Source organism: Sylvia atricapilla, chromosome 7, assembly GCF_009819655.1.
Source record: "Sylvia atricapilla isolate bSylAtr1 chromosome 7, bSylAtr1.pri, whole genome shotgun sequence".
Taxonomy (NCBI): Eukaryota; Metazoa; Chordata; class Aves; order Passeriformes; family Sylviidae; genus Sylvia; species Sylvia atricapilla.
This window is the reverse complement of record NC_089146.1, coordinates 31531853-31557792: the sequence shown is the minus strand read 5'-3', so window position 1 is coordinate 31557792 and position 25940 is coordinate 31531853. Positions and strand designations below refer to the sequence as shown.

The following is a 25940-nucleotide window of genomic DNA, read 5'->3' as shown; positions in this document are numbered from 1 at the left end:
TGGCTTGAGACTTATCAGCTGATACGTATTAACACAGGCAATGCAATCCACCAAAGCAGCAAAAAATCACTTGAGCCTGAGATGTCTGTGGAGCTGATTGTGTGACACCCTTATGGAAAGGGCCTCTCCAGTTTTCAAGGCTGTGAGATGAAATCACAGGATCTGAACTAAACAAACACTTTTTGAATTAGCTGTTTTTCCACATACGTGTGTGTATAATGCACAAGCACACCTGGCATGGCTTGGATGTCGGGTTAGGATGGAACCAGGCTCGGGGGATGGAAGGATTGAGGATGACTTGTTTTCACCCATGGTCCTGCCAGGGTAACCCAGAGAATGGCACTTGTTCAGTGACTCACTTTCCCTTGGTACACAGATCAGCCCAATAATCTCTGTGAACTTCTTAACTTTTTTGGCATTGCAGGAGAGCCTGGAAAGTTTAGCAGTCTGAAACAGCAGACTCGTTTGCCTTGTCTTAATCCTCCTGTGCACCGTATTTACTTTGTGGCTAGACAGATACTCTCATATTCAGCATGTCCTTCTGGCCCCAGGCATCTGATGCATGAATGCAAAGTAATTATAAGGGGGAATTCGGCTATCCACATAAGTGATTTTGTCTTTCAAATATGTACAGAGGAAATTTTTCTTCACTTTCTTCAGTATGAATGCAAGGAAAGGAATTTATATGCCGGGCTTCCTTGCCCTCCTCCTCACAGAAAAAGAAAAGCAAAGCAGTTGGATACACAGGAAGGAATGGGGAGACAGTTTTTAAAATTTACCAAAAGTCTACAGGGATTTCAGAAATCTTCAAGGAAGCAGAATGAGCACACTCCCATTAAAATCTCATTAGGTGCCAATCTATGTCTTTAGCTGTTTAAATGCTCCATCTAACACTGTGTTGCCTTTATTCCTTTGTGCTTTGTACCTCTCCTTTCAGCAGCTGGAGAGACATAGGCAAAAGTGGCTGGACTGAAAGACCCAGGCCAAACTAAGCCCTGAGATTTGTTTGATTAAGTAAAGACTTCAGGGTTAGGCATTGCCTGAAATCCTACCCTGAGCATCTTCATCAGGACTGGCTACAGCAGGAAAACTGATTGGGATGCCAGGTCTAGGGCCTCAGGCACATCCCAGGTGCACAGAGACCTTTTCTTTTGAGGCTCTATCCCTTCACTGCTACCACAAAAACCTTTGGGTGGAACAATTTTCTTTTAAAAGGCTCAGTTATAAAGGGTACTTGGAAGAAAGGGAGGTGAGAAAAGAGAAATGGCTCTGCTCACCTGCAAAACTTTTGAGTATTTCCCTACAAGTCTTGGAGTGTGAAGTGCTAAGGCACCTTCTGCCAAGAGCTCTTGTGCTGCTGTCACAGCGTGCCACTGTCTCCACATCCAAGCAGTGACTGTGTGACTCTTGTATGTGACAAAATTTCCTCTGAGTCCCATACAAACGGGATATTACTGCTGTGTAGGTGTTTGGTCTAAACGGAAAAAAAAGTTGGGAAGGAAAAGAGGAGGAAGGTTGTTCAGTGTAAGGCCTTTTTCTTCAAGAGAGAAATGGAAGTATCCATTTATATAGAAGTAATTCAAAAGCTTTGTACTGACTAGCTTGCTTTTCTTCTTAAAATCATCTTTTGTAGATGATTTATGAAAAGTGTTGCTTCTATTACTAAAACATATGAAAAGAAGCAAATTAACTCATTGCATTATGTGGACAGTCAAAGGAAGAGTTAAATGGTCCATACGACTTTCCCTTAAAACATTAATTTTCTTGTGTTGTCTTTAATTTCCTTCATAATAAAATGTTCACAATAGCCACTGGGTATTACTGTATGAAAGATAAATTAGATCGTTCCTATTAGATGTAAATCCTTTCCTAGACTTGTCATCAGGACATGATTATTGTAAATTTCTCTATACATGTGAAATGCCAATCCCCGAACACATTTCCTGTTGGAAAAACAAGAGATTTTCAGTCGTTTCATTTAGATACTGTCAAGCTGATGGCTATGGAAATGCTTTTGAAATGAATGATTAAGGGCTGTATCTAAAGTTTGGAAATTGGTTTTTCTCCCCTGAATAAGTTTAATTCTGCAGCATCAGTGAGACCTGCAGATGCTCAGCACTTCTCAGAGCAAAGCCACGCAACATTACACGGGCACAGCTTGGTGGGGGCAGCAGCTCAGCTTTATGACTCTCCTGATGTCTGTCACACCTGAAAACCACTCTTACCTGGTGGGCCTCTCTCTATGTGAGGAGTGAGACACGAGAAATTCCTGCCACTGTGACTCCTGATGGGAGCTGGGCACGGAGACCTGCCCTGCCTGAGCTGTGGAGCAGGGCAGAGCCGTCACCACTAATCAACCCTTTCACAAATAAGAGCTACGGAGGGCAGGGTGGTGTAGATTATGCAGATTTGAAAGGGAAAGAAGCACTTTCTGGGCTGGAACCTCTCTTAACTTTTAAAGTTTCTTGAAGTTACTGTTTTGGGGTTTTTTTCTCCAAAAAATATTAATGATTTAGGCTCAGTATTTCTGATCTAGACTCTGCATGCAAACTTCCCAATGATTATGGAAATGAATCTAACTCATTAGCTCTTCTGAAAATCGTACAATAAACTGTCTGTGAGTCATGCATGGAGCACCTACATAGTTCAGATGCAGAATTTCAGCCCTTCTGTTGTACATTAATTATTGCTACTAGTTTTGAATACTCGAAAAACATGAGATGCTTAACAAATGCTAGATAATAGCAAGAGGCCAGTACATTCCAGAGTGTTTATGTACAATAATTACTATCCCCAAATGGCACTTTTTTAAACCAGTGTTGGAAAAACTTTTGGTCCAATTACTCTAAAAATCATCCATTAACAGTAGAGAGTGATTACTTTCTGCATCTCATCTATGTTCATTTTGGACTCACGTGGCCTCATTTAATTCCCTCAAGGTCAGCATGATTCCAGCTAAGCTGACCCACAACACCCTTACACACTGGAAACAGGATGTCACCTTCATGTGAAAAAAAAAATGCTTTTAGGTGCAGGATTGACACGTGGTGGGTTTTTTAATTTGCCCTCTCTGGCTCAGAACAATGAGAGCCAAGGCTTCTGCAGGAAATTGTGTCTCTGCCTCTGGTCTCCCTCTGTCTAAATATCACAAAGCTGGCAGCAGAGCAGTGGGTAGGCTAACAAGATACATTGCTTGTTGCCATAGATTTTCCAGTTGATAATGATAAAGGTCTTTAAAATGTAATTCAGTTAAATAGCACAAAGGACTTTTCCAGTAAGCTTCAGTTAACGACAAGATTATATTACCAGAAATATAAAGATTTATGCTTATATTTCCACTTTTAATTCCTATTAAGTTCCCTGCGGATTAAAGATTCATGTGTAAGAAACATGGACAGCTAAGTATATCACTTAGAATAGCACACATAAAATTAAAGGCATTTTAAAGTTACATTTTTGAATGCTAACTGGCAAGATGGTGTATAAAACAAAAAGCTATCATGTAATCTGAATTGTCTCTATATATCCTGCATAGCAGCCAACAATGAATATTTATCTAAGCAAATATTTTCCAGGCTTTCATGCTACAGTTTGTGTTTGTTTCAGTCTGATTTGAATAAACAGAATGCTCTGCAATAACTGTAACTAATATCTTTAGGCACATAACATTTGATATGAAGCTGAAATTCAGTGCAGCAATACTCAACTGCAGAAAAATTATAGCATTAGCCAGGAGCTAAATTATAGCTCTGATTTCACTGGTATTGCATTGTACCTGTGAATTCTATAATGCTGAATGAAATTAAAGGTTCACTTTAATTTTTATGAAAAGGGAATAGATTCTTGTTAAATGGAGCAGCATCATTATGTTTGTTTAGCATCTACTATACATGGCATACTGGAGTCACAAGTATTCAGGAGACAAAGCATAACAGTGCACCAGATCACTTATAAAAGCACAAGATAATAATTATTATTAATCCTGTAGTATATAGGATCTGAAGAGGGAGTTTTTCTTTGCAACATAAGTTAAGGGGGAAAAGCTGACAATTCCTATTTTCTGAAAGGCTTTGTATTAGGCTCAGTTACCCCTCCACATTCAACTCAAAACCTGGCATCCAAATTCACCCCAGGAAATGCACCCCAGGGGCTCCTCCTCGTGCCATGGGGCATCTCCCACTTAGCCCATGGGTCTGTTTAATCTTGCAAATTGTCACCATCCCAGACTGGTACCTATGGCTGTGGGTTTTTATAGCACTGCTGGGGATAACAGGGTTGGAGTTGCAGCCCAAGAAATTGTCCTTGCAGTGCTTTTGTGCTTTCTGCTCCACACAGATTTTACTGGGAATTAGTGTCTGTAACTAAAGGCACTGCTTTGGCCTGAGTATTTAACAGGCTACACAACAGAAGTGAATCTCTCTGTGCTGTTTGCTGACACAAATGTTCCAGTTCTTATTTCCTTTCTGGGACTTTACTGAACTCTCTGCTTATAGCTTACCGTTACAGTGAAACATTTTCCTTCCACTAAATCCACTTTCACTAAATCCCTGATACACGAAAAGTTTACCTCCAGCCAGGATCACATGATGCTGTCTAGCCTACACACCACTTAGGAAATGCCAAACTCTTTATGACTAATCCCCTGGCCCCAAAAGCCAGGTTCCATCATGCTGCCTGCCTGTCCTCCACGGGGACTGTGAGCTCCTCACAACTAATCTGCTTTGCAGGACAGTCCACTTTCTTCCCATATGGAACTGAATAGTTACTTACAAGAAAATACACTGAATGTTGCAGAGGCTGTCTTTTTAAAATTTTCCAACAGTCAAATACCTACGAGCAGGGCCAGTCCTATTGCATTAATGAAGGTTTTTATTTTTTTGGATATCTTGTGGAAATTAGTCCATGAGCTGGACTTGGAGGTTTGAAGAAAAGGTGTGATTTGGGCAACAATTTACAACAGATCCATGCGTCAGACTCAGTTGTGTCCTACAGTCAATATCCAAACCTGAACCTGATGCAAGTCCTGGTAGTGACAATAAATGTGTTTTGGGCAGACCATGAGTTGACAAAGCTCCTTATGAGCACAGCTCCTGCTTTGTTCATAACAAACCATGAAAATGCAGAGGTATATTTTCATGTTAGCTTCAGATTAATTTCTCTTTTTCTCTCTGCACAGTGTGAAAAATGAACAGGGGATGTTTAGGAGTGTATTTATTTGTGTGTTCTGTCATTTTCCTGTGTGCTTGTGTTTATGTATCATGCAGATGAGATGGATGGATGTAAGTAGTAATCCCACTAAATTCAGCATACGAGGAAGGGGTGGAGTGCTGGAAGCAGCTTCTGAGATTTTCTGAGCAATGCTACATTATTAACAATCTTTTGGAGACAATCTTTTCTTGGCTATAGAGATGCACAGGCATTGCAAACAGAGCTGTCAACATAGAGATTAATTTTCAAACTGTGCTATAACCAGTTCCCTCCTCTGTGTGAAAATGCTTGTGGTTAGAGCAGAGCACAGTGGCAGGTGGACCAAAGAGGGGCTGTTGGAGAAAGCAAGTGAAATCTGTCTGGAAGAGGGGTCCCAGCCTGTGCTGGGACATCGTCTGCTCATCTCCAGATTCCCTCCTTTCCGCCCACACAAACCCAAAAGGGTTGGTAATTTGGGTTTTGCTAAACCTCAGCTTACCCTTGTCCTTAGAGTGGGGGTCAGAATCTGGAGATCCTCAGAACTTTTCCTCACCTTGTTTTGTCCACTGTGTTTGGATGTATTTTAGCATCCTCAGACTGATGTGCCTGTAACATTGTGCTGGATTTTTAACCTTTCACTGAGATGTTTTCTATATGGGAATGGAGCCTACAAGAAAGACAGGGATGGACTTCTTACACGAGCATGGAGTGACAGGACAAGGGGGAGTGGATTCACACTGGGAGAGGGTTGAGATTTGCTGTTAGGAGGCCCTGGCACAGAGAAGCTGTGGCTGCCCCATCCCTGGAAGTGTCCAGGGACAGGTTGGATGGGGCTTGGGGCAATCTGGTCCAATGAAAGGTGTCTCTGTCCATGGCAGGGGAGTTAGAACTTGATGGTTTTCAAGGTGCTCTCCAAACCAGGCCATCCTAAGATCATATATAATGTATACTTTATAATTTTTACTATTGATTACAATGATTGAACAAACAAGCATCTACTGTTTGTTTGTTTATTAGGTGGTTTTTAGTAGAAATGAAGCCATATGAAGATAGGCTTGACTTATGTGAATGTACATTGTCCCTCATCAGAAGCTGCCAGAATAAATGTGAGGATAACAAAGTGATAACAAAGCAATTACAGAAAATGGTAGAAGAAACTTCACATCCTGAGGTATTTGTTGTTGGATGGAAGACAGTGGTTATTCCAAGTGAGTTAAAAAGTCTGATGCATTCCAAGGACGAAGCAACTCTATCTCTGCATCCCAAACATCCCTAATAACCTTGGAATTCCATTTTCCTAACTCTGCAATAGATCCTATGAATGTTTCTGTGTCCTTATTGTAACTCCTTGTCTTCTTTAGACAGGGGAGTCACATGCAATTGCCATATGCCTACATAAGTCAAATGCTTCCCACCAGCAGTTCTTCCATGTGCTGTGGTTGATTTATATTCATAAAAAACATCCAAGAAACGATTCAGGAATTGTAATTACTTGGTAATGCCAGAAATTGATTAATTAAATGCTCCAGTGTTTACTCTGCATTTTTAAGGCTGCTAACATTTCTGGGCATTTTCTTACAGCATCAGAGTGTTTGCTGGGTGAAGTTTATTAATGTAAATTGGATTTGACATAAACAAGACTACAGCTAATTATTTCATGTAAATATACACACTGTGTAGCAGCAAACTCATAAAATCTGCACATCTTCTTGCACTTTTTAAATTTTTTTTTTTAACTCTGGATGTCTGTTTTTAGCTAAATAGCAAATTTCTGCTGCCTTAAATAACACTGTCACCTTCTCATTTGTGGAATTGCACGGCTGTAAACATTTGCATCTCTCTGACACCTCCTTAACTTACATATGGTCATCAATAACTTCCAGCAACAAGAAACTCTTACATGTAGCATTATGCTGAGCTTCACTTTCTCTGTTTGTTTTATATTTCACCATACAGAGAGATTTTATACTCAGTGAGGACAAGAACTTTCCCTAAGCTTCAGTAAAAGGGAGAACAGCCCCAAACCCACCCAGGAGACAGAGCCAGGCTGCTCTGGCACAACCTGCTTGTCCATAGTCATTCCTCTTCCTGCCCAAAAGGCAAATCTTTCCCTGCTGAAATCTTTGGCTGCTCTAGTGGTTCTTGTTGACTTTTTTGGTAGGTTAGAAGCTCAAAGGGTTCTCGGTGGTTTCCTTCCTCTGGGACAAGCACTGGTGAGTGCAAGCCATCACCTGCTGCAGCTCCTGCTCCCTGTCCCACAGGGTCAGGCCCTACCCAGCCACTTGTACTTTGGGATAGGTGGGTATCCATGGAGATCTGGCCTTTATGGAGACTGCTTTGGCTCCATATCCAAATTAAGGACACCCACGTGTCGATGCTGTAGGGATGTATTGCTCAGTGATTCTGTTCATGGGAGTTAAAAGCTTCACAATTCAGAGGATGCAAAATGCAAACTTTCCTACTATATCATCCTTTTCTATTTCAAGACAACTCTAGTAAATTCCAGGTAATGCTTTGTATTTGTTGTTACTGATTTATACTTTTGGGGAAGAAAATCAGCTAAAAGAAGCATTGATTTACCTGCTGGACAAAATGTTCAGTTTCCTTTTCTTCTACAGCTAAATGGAATAATTTGCTCAATATTTAGCAGAAATTTAAAAAAAAAATATTACATAGCCTGCTATTTGCATAGGAAAAAAACTGGTTTGTTTGCAGCTACCCAAACCAGCCAAGCACCTGGAAATCTGACTAGTACTGGTGGTGGTGATGGTTCCTACAAAATCTGTTCCTCACCTTCCAGCTTATGGTCTACTGGTCTACTAAGCCAGGGAAGAGCTCTCACAGATTTGCTCCTAGAAAAATGTCTTTCTGCAAAATAAAAGGTTTTATAAGCTGATGGAAGACAGCATAAAACTTCAGCATTCTCCCTCCCCGTTCTCCTCCCTGTGTGGAAAGAACCCCAACATCAGTGTCACTGAGCAGCAGGATACCCACGCTGTTATCCCAGAGACTGAACTCCTTTAGGGACAAACTGGCAAACCCCAAATGCAGCCGGGCTCTGTGTGCCAGCTGCAGCTCTGGATAGCATTCCTCTGAGAACTGTCCCTGCATCCCTGTCCTCAGAGAGCACAGGGAGCAGAATCTGTCTATCAGCTAATGAGCCTGTGCTATTTCAGGGCCTCACAAAACTCTGCTGCTGTCTGTGGATGGTGCTGGTTAATAGGGTGCAAAGCAGAAGGCAAGCAGCAGCAGGAGGGAAACCCAGCTGATTTTTTATGAAAACAACTGGCTTCAGATGAATTGGTAAATCAGTTTTAATCACTGCAGCTGAGACGTAATATGAACTGCTCACTGAGGCTTAAGTGATTTTGAACAATTAAGAAATTTGCTCAACATATTTATTAAAACAATCCTTACTGCTTTTTCCATAATGGTGTAATGTGCACGAAGGCTCTTGCCAGCCTCCTGCTCCACTGCAGTGGCTCTCAATGTACACTTTCACACTTTCATGCCAGTTGTTAATAAACCCAACAATTAAAATAACAGGTTGAAATCATGTAGGAAAATAATAACTCAGCAATAATGGCAGTTTTAAAAGATATTATTTTCTGTAAGCCACATGGTTTAGCTTTCATTGTTATTTAGGACCAAAAGTGAGTAGTCCAGCCAGGTATAGTATTAAAAGGAGTGAAAAAATACTAATCCTAAAGGGTTTTATGGGGCCTTTTTATACCAGATTTCTTTCTAGTGTGCAACAGAAATCTCACTCAATTCTCATTTATATTGTTTTTGGATACGAAAAACATTGTCTAGACAAGAATACATATATATATATATATATATATAAATATATATGTGTGTCCTCTTAGGCTGCTGGAAAAAACTCTACTTTCTATCAAAGGTTTATGCAGCAGGATGAAAACAAAAATAAATATTTTACAAAAGTTATAATATTCTCTGAAGTCACTCTCCCACGATTTAAAGCTTTACCCCAGGGCACTCTTCCAAGATCCTTCAAAAATGACTTGTGTCTCCACACTCAGTGTAACAGCTTAGATGTCCCCGTTGTTGCTTTGCTAACATCATTTCCTAATTGCAACAGTCTGCTGTTTGGCTGCAGACAGCTTTGTTGTTGTTTGGTTTCTAATAACCTTTCCCTGTGAAAATGTGACTTCCTGAACTGGAGCAGATGACTGTGGGCTCTCCGTGGAGCTCCCTGTCTCCAGGGCTGGACGGCTCCAGACATTCAGAGGAACTTGTCTGTGCCCTTTTCCCGTTGTTCATTTGGTTTTTTCTCTGCTCCCCAGTGACCAGCATTTTCCTCTGTGGAGCACAGGAGCCTGAACCCGTGCTGGTGCTTCCCTGCCTGCTTCCAAATCCAAATGTGGGGGGAATAAAGGGGTAATTTGTGGAGGAGTGGGCTAGGGCTCTAGGGCCGTCTGCAGTTTGTCCCAACCAAACCAGGAACGGAATTTGTGTGCCAGAGAGGAATGGGAAGCTCTGTTGGGTTGTGCATGGCTGAATATGATATTTACCTCTCAGCCCTGCTTCAAAACTGGTCTGCAGGGATGTGGGTGCCAGCCTAGTCTCTTCCCAGTGTCCCTGTTCTCTGCCCAGCTCAGGCATCTCAGCCATGCACGAGCTGGGGGCTGGTTCAGGACAGGGGGACAGTGGCCCTGTCCCCACGTGCCTGGCTGAGGTGTGAGGGTTTTGGGGAGCTGGGGTGTCTGTGGGGCAGGAGAGGCCAGTCCCACCCATGGCCCTGCTGCCCAGCCCAGCACAGGCCAGCCCCCAGCCCTGAGTAGCCCTATTGAATTAAGTACGTAATCAAGTGATTTGCTGGTATCCCTAATCCTTTTCACATCTCACTAAGCTCATTAAACTCTCTTTGATACCAAGCTGTGCAGGTTCCTTAAGAGAGGCAGAGACTATGTGCTAGTTCTTTGGCTTGGATTTATCACCTCCAGCTTCCAGAGAGGGACTCCTGTGCTGGGAGCCCAAGGTTGCTCAAAGGCTTTGCTCTGTAACAATGGATGGGAAAATGTTCTGTGTGCTGGATAATTTTTGATACCCTGCCCAGCACAACAACAGGGATATGCCAGAACAAATACCCAAGTAACCAACCAAAATACCGAGCAGTGGATCCCTGGCCTCAGTGGAGGCACTTCATTTCCTTTCTCTTCCCTGTTTTTTCCTGACAGCCATCCAGCTAACAAAGAAAAGAAAAATAAAAGCCTAAAAAACTAGCAAAACAATTCAGCATTGCAAAGTGAGATATTTAGTTCTGTCAAAACCCCATATTTAGGTATGTTTCTAGGGTTGTACTTCAACTCAAATCAGCAACAATCTGGGCAAAGCAATTCTCTAATGCTCTCTAAATCAGATGAGCTGGTATGTGACATTTGCATGCCATCTCCTCCTGCATGCCAGAATGCATGCAGCTGTTAGAAAGATTTTCTACTGCGTTTAAACATATTAGAGAATTGTTTTTTCCTTAAAACTGCAGTTATATGCCATCACAGGAGGAAAGATGGAAGAGTGAGCTTCTCATGGCTGCAAGGTAACTAATTCAGAGGAAAAGGGACAGGTTTCTCTCATTATTCTGAAAAGAATTTTAATTTTTGTATGTTTCATTGTTTATTTGAATCATGAAGTTCTCAGTAATCCTGCAAGTTGTGAGGAATGGCTGGAGGTAGGAGTGGGACTCAAGGCAGAGGCAGCAGTGCAGGATGCTGAGGTCTAGTCCAGGTGTGGATGGCAATTCTCCAAGCAGCACCATCGCTATATAACTGCATCAGACGTATATAAACACACTAATTTAGAGTGTTTACAACTTCAGAGTAAAAATCCTGCATCATTTCAGAAATACTGACTTGGCCTTACACTGCTTTACCCCTTCCTGCTCTGCAGGTGCTGTGTCCACTGTTCTAGAGGGAACAGGAAGAATTGCGACCCCCTTTTGAAACCTTTCACAGCCTTTCTCTCCCATTTGATTGGTCTGTCTCATTAGTATCTAACAGGAGTACCACCATGTCTGCCCAAATGATTTTTATCCTGACATCAGAAAATGATGCTCCATGTAATCTTTCAAACTCCACAGTTATCCAAGCTACTCAGAGCTTGCAAGGCACAAGCCTTCATATGACAGAGCTCCAAGGAAGCTACAAGACACTTGTATTTCCCTTCTAGATGTGATCTATTGGGCCCTGTGAAGTGCTTTAATGAACTGTATACGTCGTCTCGTTGAACATAAAGTCAGAGAATCATTTAGGTTGGAAAAGACCTTTAAGGTCATTGAGTCCAGCCATAAACCAGCGTGATTACTTCTGGGTTTTACTCACATTTTCTGCTGTCGCTGAAGGTGCCAAGTTATTCTAAATCACGAAGTTGTTCTAAATCTCAAGTGACTGTTTGCTATTTGCTTCACACTGACAGAATGATAACGCTGGGTCCTGATCCAGGGATGGCAGAATTTGTCTTATTGGGAGAGCTGATAAGAGAAAAGAGCAGCAACCTGGGCTTGGGGACAGGGGCCTTGTCTGAAGCAGATGGCTTGCTGTGGACACAGCTGGCACATGAATGTGCCAGAAGAAAGGAGGTGCTGCTAACCACCATCAAATCATGGTTGATTTTTTTTACATCACTTCTGCACACTGACAAGATTACGTACTCTCAGGTTGCAGGTTTTTAAAGAGAAACAGAATATTTCTGTTTTGTCACAGGAAAACCTTCACATTGAGGCAGAAGTTGTGCTTTCTTTTTCCCCGTTGTCCTTCTTTCCAGAAAACAGTTTTAAAAAAATTGCTTCAGAATGAGGTCTTTTATATTATCACGGTAGAATTATGCAGAATAAAACTGCTGATCCTATCTTTGCCTGTAGGGCAAAGTGCACTGATGAATAAATCAGGAATATTGTTTAATATTACATTAAAAAGATGTAAAGGTATTAATACTAATTTATGCCAGATTCATTGTAATAAAAAATATAAAATAAAATAGGCAACTTCTTTTAAAGAACTTGGTACTGCAACTAATCATCATTATATATTTGTCCAGTATCTATTTTGTGAACTCTAATATATGTGTATTGCAGAACGATTTTACTAGAATTACCTCAGAAGAAGCTTCCTGCTTAATTGCCACTGAAGTTCATTGTGTTTCTCAGGATTTACATGATTTAATGTGTTCTGAAAGGAACAGCTATGCGATGCTTCTATTTACAGCAGTTAGAATGAAATTTAAACTTGGGGCGACCACAGAGCTTAATGGAAAGTATTACAACACCCAAAGCTTTTCAAGCCATGCAGTTTGAACAGGATATGGCTGAGCTGCTTTTGCAGAGGCTCCTTGGGAGCAGAGTCCTACTCTTGCTTCCTTTTCAGGACCACTCTCCATCTCTCCATCTCTGTCTGAACAAGAATATAATTGTTGTGGACAGAAACACAGAATCACTTGGAACAATTCCAGTCCTGAAAAATAAAAATGTACATTTATATATAAATTATGATCATTAAAATCAGCTAACATTTATCTTCACCTTGAGGAGACACAATGATGTACAGTCCCTGTAGTGGCTGTCTCATATTCCTGGTCATGAAGATAAATGGCTCAGAAGAAACAACTACTTTGCAACAAAAATCCATATTTGTACACAAAAGAAATAATAATAGTAAAGAGAGAACTTCTTATACAAACAGGAGCCCCACAAAGTGATTCTGTGATGAGTCCAAAGGTAAAACAGTGGAGCTATAAAAATGGAGCTTTTGTCTCCAGAAAGTGAAGATGGATTCTTTTCTATGTAGTACTTCAATGCTTGCAATTTCCTGAAGTATGAAGTTCGAGACATATTTTTGCTTTGGTGAGATATTTCAGGACAGCTATATCATTACTGATAGACTTTCAGAATAATAGTAATGTGACTGTGTTGTTATTGCTGTCATCCAAATACATCATATTACATCACGTTATTCTGTGGGCTCATTCTGAAATATTTGATATAAATAACACTGATGTTGCCTTCCTCCTGGAAATGAGGTGGTGTATTTCCATTACTGACAGATTTCTCTGCAGAGAATAAACATCATCTCTTTGCATTGAGTTTCAAGAATATAGGCTTCAGTAGGAAAAAAATCCAAATTTTTCATCTGGTCAAGATTATTTATCAGAAATTCTGTCTAGACACAAGTACAGGAGCTTTCATAGAGCTGATACTGCAAGTTATTGCATCTGCAAAAGTTGGACTGGAAAATAATATAGGAGCTGAGTTATAGCTTCATTTTCAAATAGGGTACATGCTATAGTATTTTTCATAGTGTCCATAAAATAAATATTTGAGTAAAATATTCAGTTCACTTTGATTTATATCTAAAGTAAACAAAATGTGCACCAAAAACAGTGACTGCACTGCTGGGAAGTTATTTTTCAGTCTGGATCCAGGGAAGATTATCCTGAGTTTGGAATATGGATGTGAATTTATATGTACACTAATTTATTTGTGCTGCTTGTGTATCCTCAGTGCCTCTTGTCTTCCCCTCAAATAATCTCTGAAGAGTGCATTTGGCTACTGCCCTGTTCATGTAACATGAATCCAAATGTGGATTTAATCTGGATTTCTACATCACTGTGATTTCTATGTACATGGGACAACTTTGGGAGCAAAATCAAAGTGCACTCCACAAACTGACTCTGACTGGTTTTTACTCAAAATTTTACAAATACTTTGAACATTGAAAAGCTAATATTTTAATATTTTTTCATTTAGGAATACATGGACTCCAACAAATACATAGAGCATTTAGTGACTCAGCTGGAAGAACAACGCTGGAATTTATGGAGGCAAGTACTGTGCCACACGTATTTATTTATGTTGCTATATTAGAAATGATACTAGCGTCCACAGCTTTCCATTTGTGAGTTCAAATGAATGACTGTGTATTCAATTTCTCCATTTTTTAAATTCTTTGCAGACTCCCAAACCTTACCTCATGAAATAAGCAGGGCAGCAGACACGAGTCGAATCATGCCTTTGTTAATCAGGGCAGTTGCACACAGGCACAGGTTTATTCATGTTCAAGTTTCTAGGCAGTGGATGCTAACTCTACTTCAGAGTCCTTCAATTGGACTGGATTTTGGAAATTCCCTTATATCCTTGAATGTAAGTGCTTTCATTGAATAGCACATAAAATCTAGACAAAATACCACCATAGCAGCATGACCAATTGAAAGTATTGAAATGAAAATAAACACAGGTTTACAAATTTGCAGTGCTCTTGATAGTTTGGATTTTCTACATCTTCTCTTTTCATGTTGCCCAGACTTCACCCTGTCTTTAGCAAAGCAGGGATTGACACATGCTGGTGGGTGTTTCTACACTGCCTACAGCAAATTTGGTAACTGCTCAAATCCCATCTAACATAACATTTAATACAAAGAAAATGGAATAATAGCGGTGATAAAAATTCCTTCAACATTCGCAGCGATTTTTTTTGTTTTACTGCAGCATTTAACTTTTTTTTTTTCTGAAGGCATATGAACAGTGACAGTCTTTTAAAACACAGTCAAATATAAAAGTATCTTCAGGGAATAATTTAATGTTCATAGACTGAAACCTATTTCACCTTAGTTCTGATGAAGGGAGAAATAATGATCTGTCTGATTTTTCAGGTGAATGAATCTGGTGTATGAAAAAAGAGCCACTTTGCACATACCAGTATTAGTTGTTCTGCACCTCACAAACTTCTTGACCTACACCATACAAAGTAGTATCACAGCATTTACAGCTTACAGCATTATGAGATTGACTCTTATTTATAGGCAAACTATGAAAGTTTTTGCTTATTTCCTGCTTTTCTTCAAAGGCAGTCAAAGATAACTGCCACAAAAAATTGAGGATTTCATTTAACATTATAGAATTCAGGAGACTAACTTTAAAAGAATGAAGGTGATAACACTATATGCAGATGACACTACTGTGATTAAGCATAAATGAATAATAAAAAAAGTTAAAATATTAAAAATTCTTTGAAAAGTAGCAGGGGTAGTGACTATTACAAACAGACATACAGATGTGTTCTGAAAAGTCAGTGGTTTTGAAAAACTAAAAACAATTTATTTACAACATTTTCTATTTTGATTATTATTTTTATGGGGCGTTGGCATTACAAGTCAAGCCTGGTAATGAGCACTACAAGAAAAACCCTTGTGGTTTAGCCGGTCTCCTTTGAACACTTTATTCCTCTCTTTTAAATCTCTGAGAAGTTTCGTGGCGAGGATTATGCTAATAGCTGGCACTACACAGGGCCAGTGCTGGGCTGTGTACAGCCAGACAGATGTCCTAATAAATCAGCAGAGCCCTCTCCTCAGCCTTCATTATGCTCTTGATTTGTGGCTGCCACGATGTGAGCCAGTGGGTCACTGGGCGCTGAACGTGACTTTGACCGATAACCCGCACGGCACTGGGGCCAGCCCATAAAACTGACACACACAAATTCTCCCCATTTAGCTCCTCCAGCCCCACTCACAGATTTATAGTGCCCAGGCCGAGGCAGAGGACACTAAACACAATGCCATGGTGTGCATATCAATTTTACATTTCCTTTACGTTTCCACGCGTACAATGGGACCCTGAAAGACATGTGGGGGCCAAAATTTCTTTTCAGTTTAGAGGAGGACTGTTTATACACAGCATTAGCATCTGCTGTGGAACATTTATTGCTGTAATTGCTGTCCCAGGAGGACTGGCTATGGTTAGGTCACGTTTTATGGCTTTCCACTAAAGCAGACCTCTACCCCAGCTTCAGGTGCCTTGTTCCTAAAGCCTTGACTACAACCAGGGAAGGTACATCAGCAGTTTGTGAAGATGCAGACTTTATTAACACAGCTTTTCTTATACTGGACATTTTACAGTAGTTATTTTCACAATATTGATCACGTATTTGACTTGTCAGTAGTTCCCCTATTTCTCAGGCTGGAGCTAAACATGTTTACTCAATGTGAGATAAATTTGACCCCCACAATGTAAGTCACTAAAATTTACCACTGGAGGTGATGTGCAGTAGTGGTTGTGCATCTCCATGTATTGGTTAAAAAAAAAAAAAAAAAAAAAGAAAAAAAAAAAGGAAATATTATTTTGGATTTTGGATTTCTCTGCCCTATCCTGCCTGGAAATAGCTTTAAACAGGACAGAACTGGGTCAGGGGAGTGGAATCCCCCTGCAATATTGTTTTCTACCGAGTCATCTAATGCCTTAGTTTGGCTGATGTATAATTTTTATGGCAGAATCACATGGACAATCAACATGAGAAGCAAAAACATTGCCCCTGCAGTCTTTGCTAATTGACTTGATGGTAGATCATAATTTTTAAGTTTTGACGTACCGATCAGCGGCAGCAATTACTAATTCTCTTAACAGAAGAAAGAAGTCAAAGAAGTCATAATTCAGCATTGGATGCTTGCCTGAATAAGCAAAGGTCAGATCCTGGTCTTGAGACCTTTCCAGGGAATTTTATTAGTATTGCTACTGGAACCAGGACCATGACTTCAGTCTGCTTTGGTGAAAGCCTGAGGATACGCTGCAGTTCAGCCATGACTAATATGTAATAAGTTAATGAAGGTCAAACAGCACTTCCTTACCTTATTACAATACTGTAAAACACAGAGGGGAGGGACCAGAAATGCACATGATGATTGCATTGCATTTCTCCTGTGCTGTATATTCAAAACAGAGTTTGTTAAATAGACCTGCGCTGCTTTCATCAGCAGCATTAGCATGCTTCTGTGCTCCTGGTTTTAATGCCTGTGTACTAAAGAAGTGCCAAGTATTAAACAGGTTGCCTTTGCTGTAATCATGAACTTCCATTGGGAAGCCTTAATTGCTAACAAGCAGAATAGCTCGGCGAGAATTCTTAATGGTGAGCACAGATTAAAATAACAACTGTGATTAGCTTTAAACTGCTTGACTAGAAAAAGACTAATCTTAGGGGAATAAGTTGCATGGCACACAAAGGAAAAACCCTGTGTATGATATTACAGTAATGAAGGCTGAGAAAAAAAATCAAATGCTACCCCAACTAAATAAGGTCATGCTCTGCACAAGTATATTTTTCTTGCCAGGGTTTAGAAACTTGGCCTGAGGGGAATGAAGGTGTCTTGGGGCCAAACCCTCATTTTAACCCATTGCTGAATTCTTATAACAAACACTGCCGCTCTGCCGCTGGTCTACGATGCTAATGTGAGTTATAGACTGTATTTGGAATTAATTATCCTCCAAAATTGTTGTTGTAGTCCATGATTAGAGGTTGGTGTGGTGTGGCGAGGTGTGGTAAGAGCATGAGGCTTCCTTCTGCTTTGTTTCTTGATCCACCTCTCTGGTCATACCATTGGCAATGCATAATGCCAGGAGAAAGGTGTTTTGTGTTATTATCCACTAAAGCCTGACTCTTGTCTCTTCATCAGTCTTTGGTTTTGCTGGGGTTGTGTTTTCTTGGGTTTTTTTTCCTATGTCTCTACAGCACTGCTAGATGTATGTGATAAATTTGTAAAACCCATGCAAACATTGATTCCTTTTAGTTTCCTTAATATTTGAAGGTTGAGGCTGAATGAAGTAGAGTAGAACTGAGTTTGGAAATCAGGAGTCATTCAGGTATTAATTCAGATTTTTCCAGCTAACATTGTAACATACATATCTCTCTAAAGCTGAGGTTTCTGATTTGTTACCTTATGTGTGAAAAACACACAAAAATGTAGATAAAAGCCATATGAAGTTGCATTACAGACCTCACAGTACCGCTTCACATGTCCATTGGTGTTGAATTGGTGTTTAAATATGTACATGAGGATACCAATTAAAAATGTATTTTATTTTTGGCCAAATGTGCTTTCCTTTAGCTGGGCATACATGTGGATGGTTCAGTGAGCAGTGCAGATGTAGTTACAAGGCACAAAAAGCACTGCCATTGTATTATCTGTGAAAGAAAACTTGCTTCCTTTGGCTCCCCAGTACGGTGCCCACGTCACACCACAGCTACAAAAGATACTTCTCCAGGACCAAACTGGGTGAGAGCAACTTGAACACAGAGAAAAAGCAAGGGTTTTACTGTTTGCCTTTTAGATTGTATTTTTAATAGGGTCATAGAACAGTAAGAGAGGATAGTTTAAAGATTACAAATGAACTCAATGGACTACGTATGTGCACTGTGAATACTGAATGTGTAAGCACAGGAAAAGGCTGAAGAGCTGCTAGAACACTTGTTGCAGTGGAAACACTGAGGATTTATCTCAATGTTCAAATCAAGACTGGTCTTTCAATCACATGTAAATGCTTCACAGAAGTTTATACCTGCTCTGATTTTTTATTAGCTCCACTAATTAGTCGCATTAAATAATTGTCCTTGTCTGATTAAAGTTGATAGTAGTTTTATGTGCAGCTCTTTACCAGATCAAAAAATAAATCTCTTTCAGCAATGAGCCATTTTAACTCCAACAGGGCATATTTTTGTGAAGTATTTACTAAGCTGACTTAAAATTAAACTCAACTTGATGTGCCCTGGTAAATGAGAAATATGATCGGCATTATATATTCATAAAAATTATTAATTTTAAAGAACATGACTCTCAGCCTGTTTCCTCTAATTGGAAAAAACTCCCATTAACACTGCTCATCAGTGCTGCATGAGTCAGGAGTGAAGTGTCAAGCCTCAGTATTGAAGTCATTTCATAAAGGACTGAGAACCATCTGAATAGAAAATAATCTTGATAACAAGCAAATATCTCTGTATCTATGCTAAACTACCCAGATTTCAGAACTGCAGGCAAAAGATGAAAAAGTCATCCATAAAAAGTAACTTCATATGGCTGTGTTTATAAAATTAAATAAATTAACCAATGCTAAATTATAAAATGTTAATAACATTCTGTAATTAATTAGGGATTGGGGTATTTTTGCACAGATGTATGCTTGTCATAATAGCAAGACTGCCAGAGCCATGAATTGATTTTGTTTCTCTTAAATTATAAAATAGAAAGCCTTGAGCAAAATATATTCTTTAGATATATTTGGTAGAATAAGGTTCACAAATGTTCCCTACCAAGTTGAAAGGAAAAAAAAAAAACTCCAGCAGGGAAGTATGTGGAAGGTCTATTTGGCATATGGATGTTTGTTAAAAGCAAAATCCATGAACAGCCCAGACTAAATTAGTTCCTCATTTGTATGCTGGGAAATGAAATGTATAATCCTGGCATGGTTCTGCATTTGTTTTAGATTTTTTTTCTAAGAACAAACTCTTTTGTGTATGCAGATATACATATTACTGTAGTGGCTATTTAGGGTTAGGGAAAGGAAAAAAAAAAAAGTGATCTTTGAAGCGGTTTTGTCTGGCACTAAGTGTGAGTGGCAGGGTTCTGTGTGTCCCCTGCAGGGCAGCCTGGCACAGGCACCAGGACACGTGGGGACACCTCAGGGCACCTGCTCCTCTGACACAGCCCCAGCTTCAGAGGGCAGACACAGATCAGCACAACGACCTGAAGAAACAAATACAAATTGTCTGATGCTGGTGCTCTGAGATTACCTCGTTCTTCTTCAGAAATCAAACATTTCCAAATGGAAACCGACCCGAGTCTCATTTTATTATTTGGTGCTGAATTTACTCTTCCACTAATGCCTGCACACAGCCATGCTTACTCCAATTGAATCGTATTTCACTCCTCAGATAATTCCAATTATGTTATTGGCTCGATTCACAGAGCAAAGGATAATTTCAATGAGTAACAGTGGCATTTCCCTGAAGTCTTCTCTAAGAGTGAACAACTTATCTTTATACAGAGCCCTGGCTCCTATTTGGCAGAGGAAACCTATGGATTTACATCAAGGCAACAACTGAGAATTCAGGTCTTTATAAAACCAGGATGTCAAAATGTGTTATAGAAATGAGTACTGCACAGTCACAGGCTATGAGACAGGGTTTTAGATGGCATGGTGGGTTTGAGAAAGAGGAAAATTTATGAATTTGCTGTTTTTAAAAGAATTACTTTTAATAGTACTTACTGCTCTGTTTCACTGATGAAGTCTACAAATAGGGCACTGCTGATGGCAGAGGTAGAAAAGGCCAAGGAGAAATTGTAAATGAAGCCATGCAAGTCAGGTTAGCACCTTTCCTTGTAAATGAGTTTCACTTGTGAAAGAGAAGTCAAATAATCAAGTTTAGCATTTCTATTTCATTCTGTAATGCTTGGCCTTTTTTTTTTTTTCCTAAATTACATTAAAGCAAGGGTTTAAGACCCCAAGTGAGAACAGGGCATCATTGTTCCACACAAAGCAAGAAATGGTTTTCATCTCCTCAGCCCCAAGGATGCAACAAGAGATAATATAATTCCTTTTCAACCAAGAAAAGTAATGGAGCTTATACAAGAGATCCATGTGTAAGCCAGAGTTTTGCTGTGTTCAGTCACAGCACTGTGTACAGTCAGCCTGTTCAGTTTGAGAGATGAAGTTACAACATCACTGCTTGAATTTTTAAAAACTTCTAAAGCTTAAAACACTCTTGGTGGCTATCTGACCCCAAGCTGTGTGCTGGGAGAGTTTTCTTGTGTCTACAGTTCACATACCATGATGAGGTATGGAAGAGGTGACCTTTCCTTGGATGTCTCCTCTCCAAAAGCTGTCCTTGGCCCTTGTCACTCCACAGGATAAAGTAAATGATGTCCTCTCTCAGGGGATGGGCAAGGGGAGCAGGAGAGAAGGGCTCTGTCTGTTCTCTTCAGGCAGTTCATTTTAAAGTACGTGGTTGTTCCTGTGCTGATGAAACCACTGGATTTTTCACATAGAGAAAACCAGGGATGCAGACCCTGTGTCACGTGGCTGTGCCTGTGACAGGACAAACATTGCTTGAATTGGAAGCAGGACACCCGTACAGCCAAAATCCTGCTGTGACACCACTTATCCCTGGTATTTAATTGTGTGCTGATCCATCACTGTCATCTTCCCACTTTTTTCCACCACAGTCAGCACCTCTGTCCAGGCTTTGTGTGAGGCTGGCACTTGAAGATTCAGTTTCCCTGGATTCTGTAGGATTTGGCTGGCTTCCAGTTCACACCTGGTGCAGGAGATTCGGGGTGTATTTTCTATCACTTCTGCCTGCTGTACGAAGTCCTTTTTATGTTAACAAATTATATTTTTAATTGCTTCATTTGTTAATAAAAGGGCATAATTGTGCCTATAGCAATCTAGATTCTGGGATATCACCCATTCACACGTTTTTTTTTAATCAGGAGTAAATTCCAACATATTCTGCTGTAGGGAAAATATCATGCATTTATAGCATAAACCTGTATAAACATTATTGTAACGGGTTCCACTGGGGACAAGGTTTCAAATATAAAGCAGGATTCATCACATATTAAAGACATGAGCATATTTTTTTCCTACATAGCTCACAATTTGCTAACTCTTGCTTATGTAGCTATTCCCCTGAGATTTTCAAAATTTAATAAAAGCTTGCAAAATGCAGGGCTCTTAGTTTTATTACCACCTGATTAGCTAAGCAGAATTCAGAAAGTGTAATTCAAATAAGCAAAAAATAAAAACCTCAGATTGATCTCCACCAAATACTTTGCAGTAATATGTCACCTTTTGCAGGTCATTTAGTTTGCTGTCATTTATGTAGCACCTTTAAAGCTGGCAGAGGGAGAAGGTGATCTGCTTCCACACCCCGCCAGAATCAGCACGTGCTCCAACTGAGGAACTTTGATATTACCTTACAAATTCAGTTCTTGAAAATGCTGTGATAAATCCACTATTGTTTTTCATTGAGTAGATTCTTAGTCCTCTGCCAGGCAAGCCAAAAGCCTCTGAAGCCCTTTGGAAAGACACAAGTACATACGTTGTGTACAACAAGGCTTCCTGTATTTTTATGATCTTCCACTCCTCATGGCTGGAAGAGTTCAAATGCCAAGGAGGTATCTATCTTCCTGAAGAGCCCTGGGAGAAATGGTCCATAAACATACCAGAGGCTGTAAACACTCTCAATTCCTCTCCTCCTTTCCTCTAATAACACTGCTGTAAACTTTTGCAAAAATGGCCAAATGCTGTGTCATCTCCGTGACAGTAAAGTCTGTTCCACAATGTGGAAATGTGCAAGTGGCTGCACTTGACCCTTTATTCAGCCAATCCAAAAGATACTCAGAATTCCCATGAAGAATCTAAATTCTAATTCCACTGAGATCCAGAGAAATCTTTCACGGAATCCTTTTTGTTTTGAAGGTACCCATTAGCAGCCGGAGCTGTTGCTAACCCATGTCAGCACAAGGCAGCAGCCCGTCTTCCTGTAGTTCTGCTGCACTGGGAAATTCCAGCATGGTTACTGGGCACCAGTTTGTTCTGCAGCCTCTCCTCCAGTGCCTGATTCTTATCCAGTGTCCCTGTCAGCTCCTGTTGCACAGTTTTTTGTGCAATAGCCTGGCCTGGCAGTTTTCCTGGGCGCGCAGGCAATCGTCCCCAGAGCTGCAGTCCTCAAAAGGGCAGCAGTGCCTCAGGTCTCACTGAACAGTGCCCTGTGTCAGGCTGAAAGAGCAACTGTTTCTATAAATGACTGTCAGTTCATGGGATTTCTGCCCTGCTCGTGTTTAACAGCGCCCTGCAACACCGCTGGTGTTAAGTGCCTTGGGGTAGAACATCTGAAGATCTGGAATTATGTCACCCATACACAGCCTCGGCCCTGGGTAAGCAAATATGTGACTGTTAATAAAAGGACAAGAAGCGAGTAAAGCTTAATAACTGCATTTCGGGAGGTTTCTTCCCCTTCCCAGGTTTTTGAGGATGAAGTTTCTCTGTGGAATAGAGACTGTCATAAAGGTTCCATGGTTGTTTTGGCATTATTGACAACTGTGCGAATCAGTCACTTACAACCTGCCAACAGATCTGTTCTTTCCTGGGTCTCTCCCATTTGGAAGAGCTGCAGAATGCAGCAGAGAGCAGAGGTACATCACCTCCACATACATGCACATTATACCAGAATTAGAAATCATTTTAGGAAGTATCTGTCCCTCCAATGGTAGCTTGGTGTCTGTGAGAAAATGAAAAAAAGATCCCCCAAATCATTGCATTTGCCTTGTTCCAGCTGTTAGGTTCGTTTATTTAAAACTATGGCTACCAGCAATGTATTGAGCTAATGCCATCATCTACCTCATTTCAGTGTTTTGAAGTATGAGCACTGCAGTATTTGTATCTCTCAGAAGCAATGGTGAGCCAAGTCATGAACTTTGTTTGAAGACTGGTGCATTATCTTGTAATTGTCTATGCTAGACAAAATTGTGCAAGCCTAGGGACAAGAAATAATGATTTGGAACATGTACTTACTGCTGTGTATGAAACTGAGATACCACTAATCTTAAAGAGACACAGAAGAACAGTATCTCAGCAGTCAGATACAGTGGAGCTCCATATGCATAAAAAACACTTTCAAGTTGTAATTATAGCTTTAAGTTGTAGATAAATATTGGTTCAATTCTAAATCACTTCTAGTTACAGAGTAAGAGACCAAGTCTGTCACTCTTGATTTCAGTGAATGTAAGCTAGGCCTGAAAATAACAAACTGGCAATATTTTTAAATTTTTTTTTGTCCCTTTAGCCGCTGTTAATCTAGCAGATTTGGTGAAACCACTCCATGTTTTCACTCAGAATTCAGAGAAGGAGAATCACAGAAAGATAAACGTGGTCTTCAAACAGAAACTTTGTATGCAGTAATTTACAGACTTCATAGAAAGACTTGACCCTGACTAGGCCAATATTGTAAGATCTACAGTATCACACCTAGGCAGGGACCATGATTGTGCCAGTGGCTTTACTGCTCGAGTACCAGTTGCGGTTCTGGTCCCTCACTTCAGAAAAGGTGTAAAAATCTGGGTAAGTTCAGGGGAGGACAGAAAAGGGCAATCATAAGCTGGAGTTGGTTTCCATTTATTGAACAACTAGGACTCTTCAGTCTGAAGAAGCAGTAACCCAGGCAGGGGAATGAAAGCTAAATTGTAAGCAGCACGAAGAGGAGCTGCTTGTCCACTACTTCTTCCAATGCAAGAAGTACAGGCTGTTGGATGAAAACAGGCAGCACATTGAAAAACAAATGAAAGTAAGAGATTTTTCATGTAAACAAGGATCAGAGCATCTGCAACATGGTGCCACAGATTTTAAAAGTGTCTGTGGGTTCACTGAGAGGCTGGACAGTCATGGAGGGGAGCTAGTGACATGTATTGAACACAGAGAAGGCAAACTTGGGTCAGATCCCTGAGCTCCCAGGGGGTTGGAGAGAGGTGAAATGCTGGATCTTCCCCTGGATATTTGGGGCTTGCCAGTGAAAAGAAATGACACTGAATTACACTGACTTTCTGGACAGATCCACACAGCCACTCACGTGTTAGCCAAGTCTCAAAACCCACGCTGCATTTGCAGTCTCAGTCACTAATTAGAAAGGAGTCTGGAGAGAAGGCTTAGGTTGTCTATTCAAGCAACAGGCATTGTAGTGTGATTATGTTTTATTGGGGTTTTTTTCTATTTCAACAGAAAATTTATATATGTTTAACAGAAAAGTAATATATCTTCTACTCAGTAGGTAAAAGTAGCTCGTACAAGAGTTGCTCAAGGTGATTTCTTACACAACAAAGCAGTTTAACATGACTCAGACAGGGCCATGGTTTAAATGATGATAGCATGTTTGAATGGAGAATAACAATCTCTTTGGAAACCCCAAACTCTACTGGACTTGGAGAGGACCACTTGTCTGCCATGATGCTTAGCTCCTGTCTCATGCTGCTTTGCAGCTTTCTGTCACAGATTTTTGCAGTATTTAAGAGCATCACTGTATCATCTACTCTGATTCACAGTGTAGTACAGACTTTAGGCTTCACCTCATTACAGTTAATTAAACCCAAGATCTTTGACTAGCCCAGGACTCAGAAAATTGAACAATTGTGTCTCAGAAGAGAGCAAGATGCTTGTTTCCTGGAAAGGACAAACTTACAAGTATGACAGATTCAAATAATTCTGGAGGCTCTCATTCCACACTGGAAAAAGGAATTGCCAACCTGGGAGAAAATCTGCATTAAGAGACCTGGCAATGCATTTACTCAAGGCACCATAGCAACACATTTTGCTGCAAAGACTTTTCTGTACCATCACAGGAAGAGATTCCTTCTGCAACTTACTGCACTGTCTTTAGCCACAGCTAACCTGTTAAGCATAATCTGAACATTATCCAATGATTTATTTGTTCTTCTGAGCGCCTCTGCTAAGAGACCTCCAAATTCAAAATCCAGAAAAACTCCTGCTACCTTCATTTTTGAAGTTCTGCTTCTCCAGTACGCGTCTTTGACTTTCAGATAGAGCTCTACCTTTTGATTCTTGTCCCAGCACCATGGATGAGGATTTTATTTACACCCTGGTTCCTGCAGTCTCTTCACTTCAGTGTACCCACGGTCTCTCATTTGCATTATGTCAGTTTTTCTCACCCTGTTGCCACGATCTCTCACTTTGTCTCATTACACTGGGAAACCTGCTTGAACTCTTGCTCACTGTTCACTTAGGTTCTCCACATGTACCGTATCTCGGGTTCTCTTACACACACCACGTGTCTACAAATAACTGGATCACGTACCAGTTAGATTTTCTTCTAACCAGGAAAAAAATTTTACTTGCAATTACTGGATCAACAGATGCCAAAGCTTTCAGCGATCCTTTTGGACCTGCTTGTTCACATAGTACGAGGTTT

At 40.4% G+C, this 25940-nt stretch overlaps 1 protein-coding gene across 4 annotated transcripts in view; it reads left to right on the top strand.

The window, feature by feature from the left end:
* NCKAP5 (NCK associated protein 5) overlaps positions 1-25940 on the top strand; it is a 377012-nt gene that overhangs the window by 127683 nt on the left and 223389 nt on the right. For all 4 annotated transcript variants that reach the window (XM_066323141.1, XM_066323142.1, XM_066323143.1 and 1 more), the window contains exon 3: positions 13949-14026. In XM_066323141.1, the coding sequence (XP_066179238.1) occupies positions 13949-14026 (78 nt within the window). The remainder of the gene's footprint in view (positions 1-13948; positions 14027-25940) is intronic.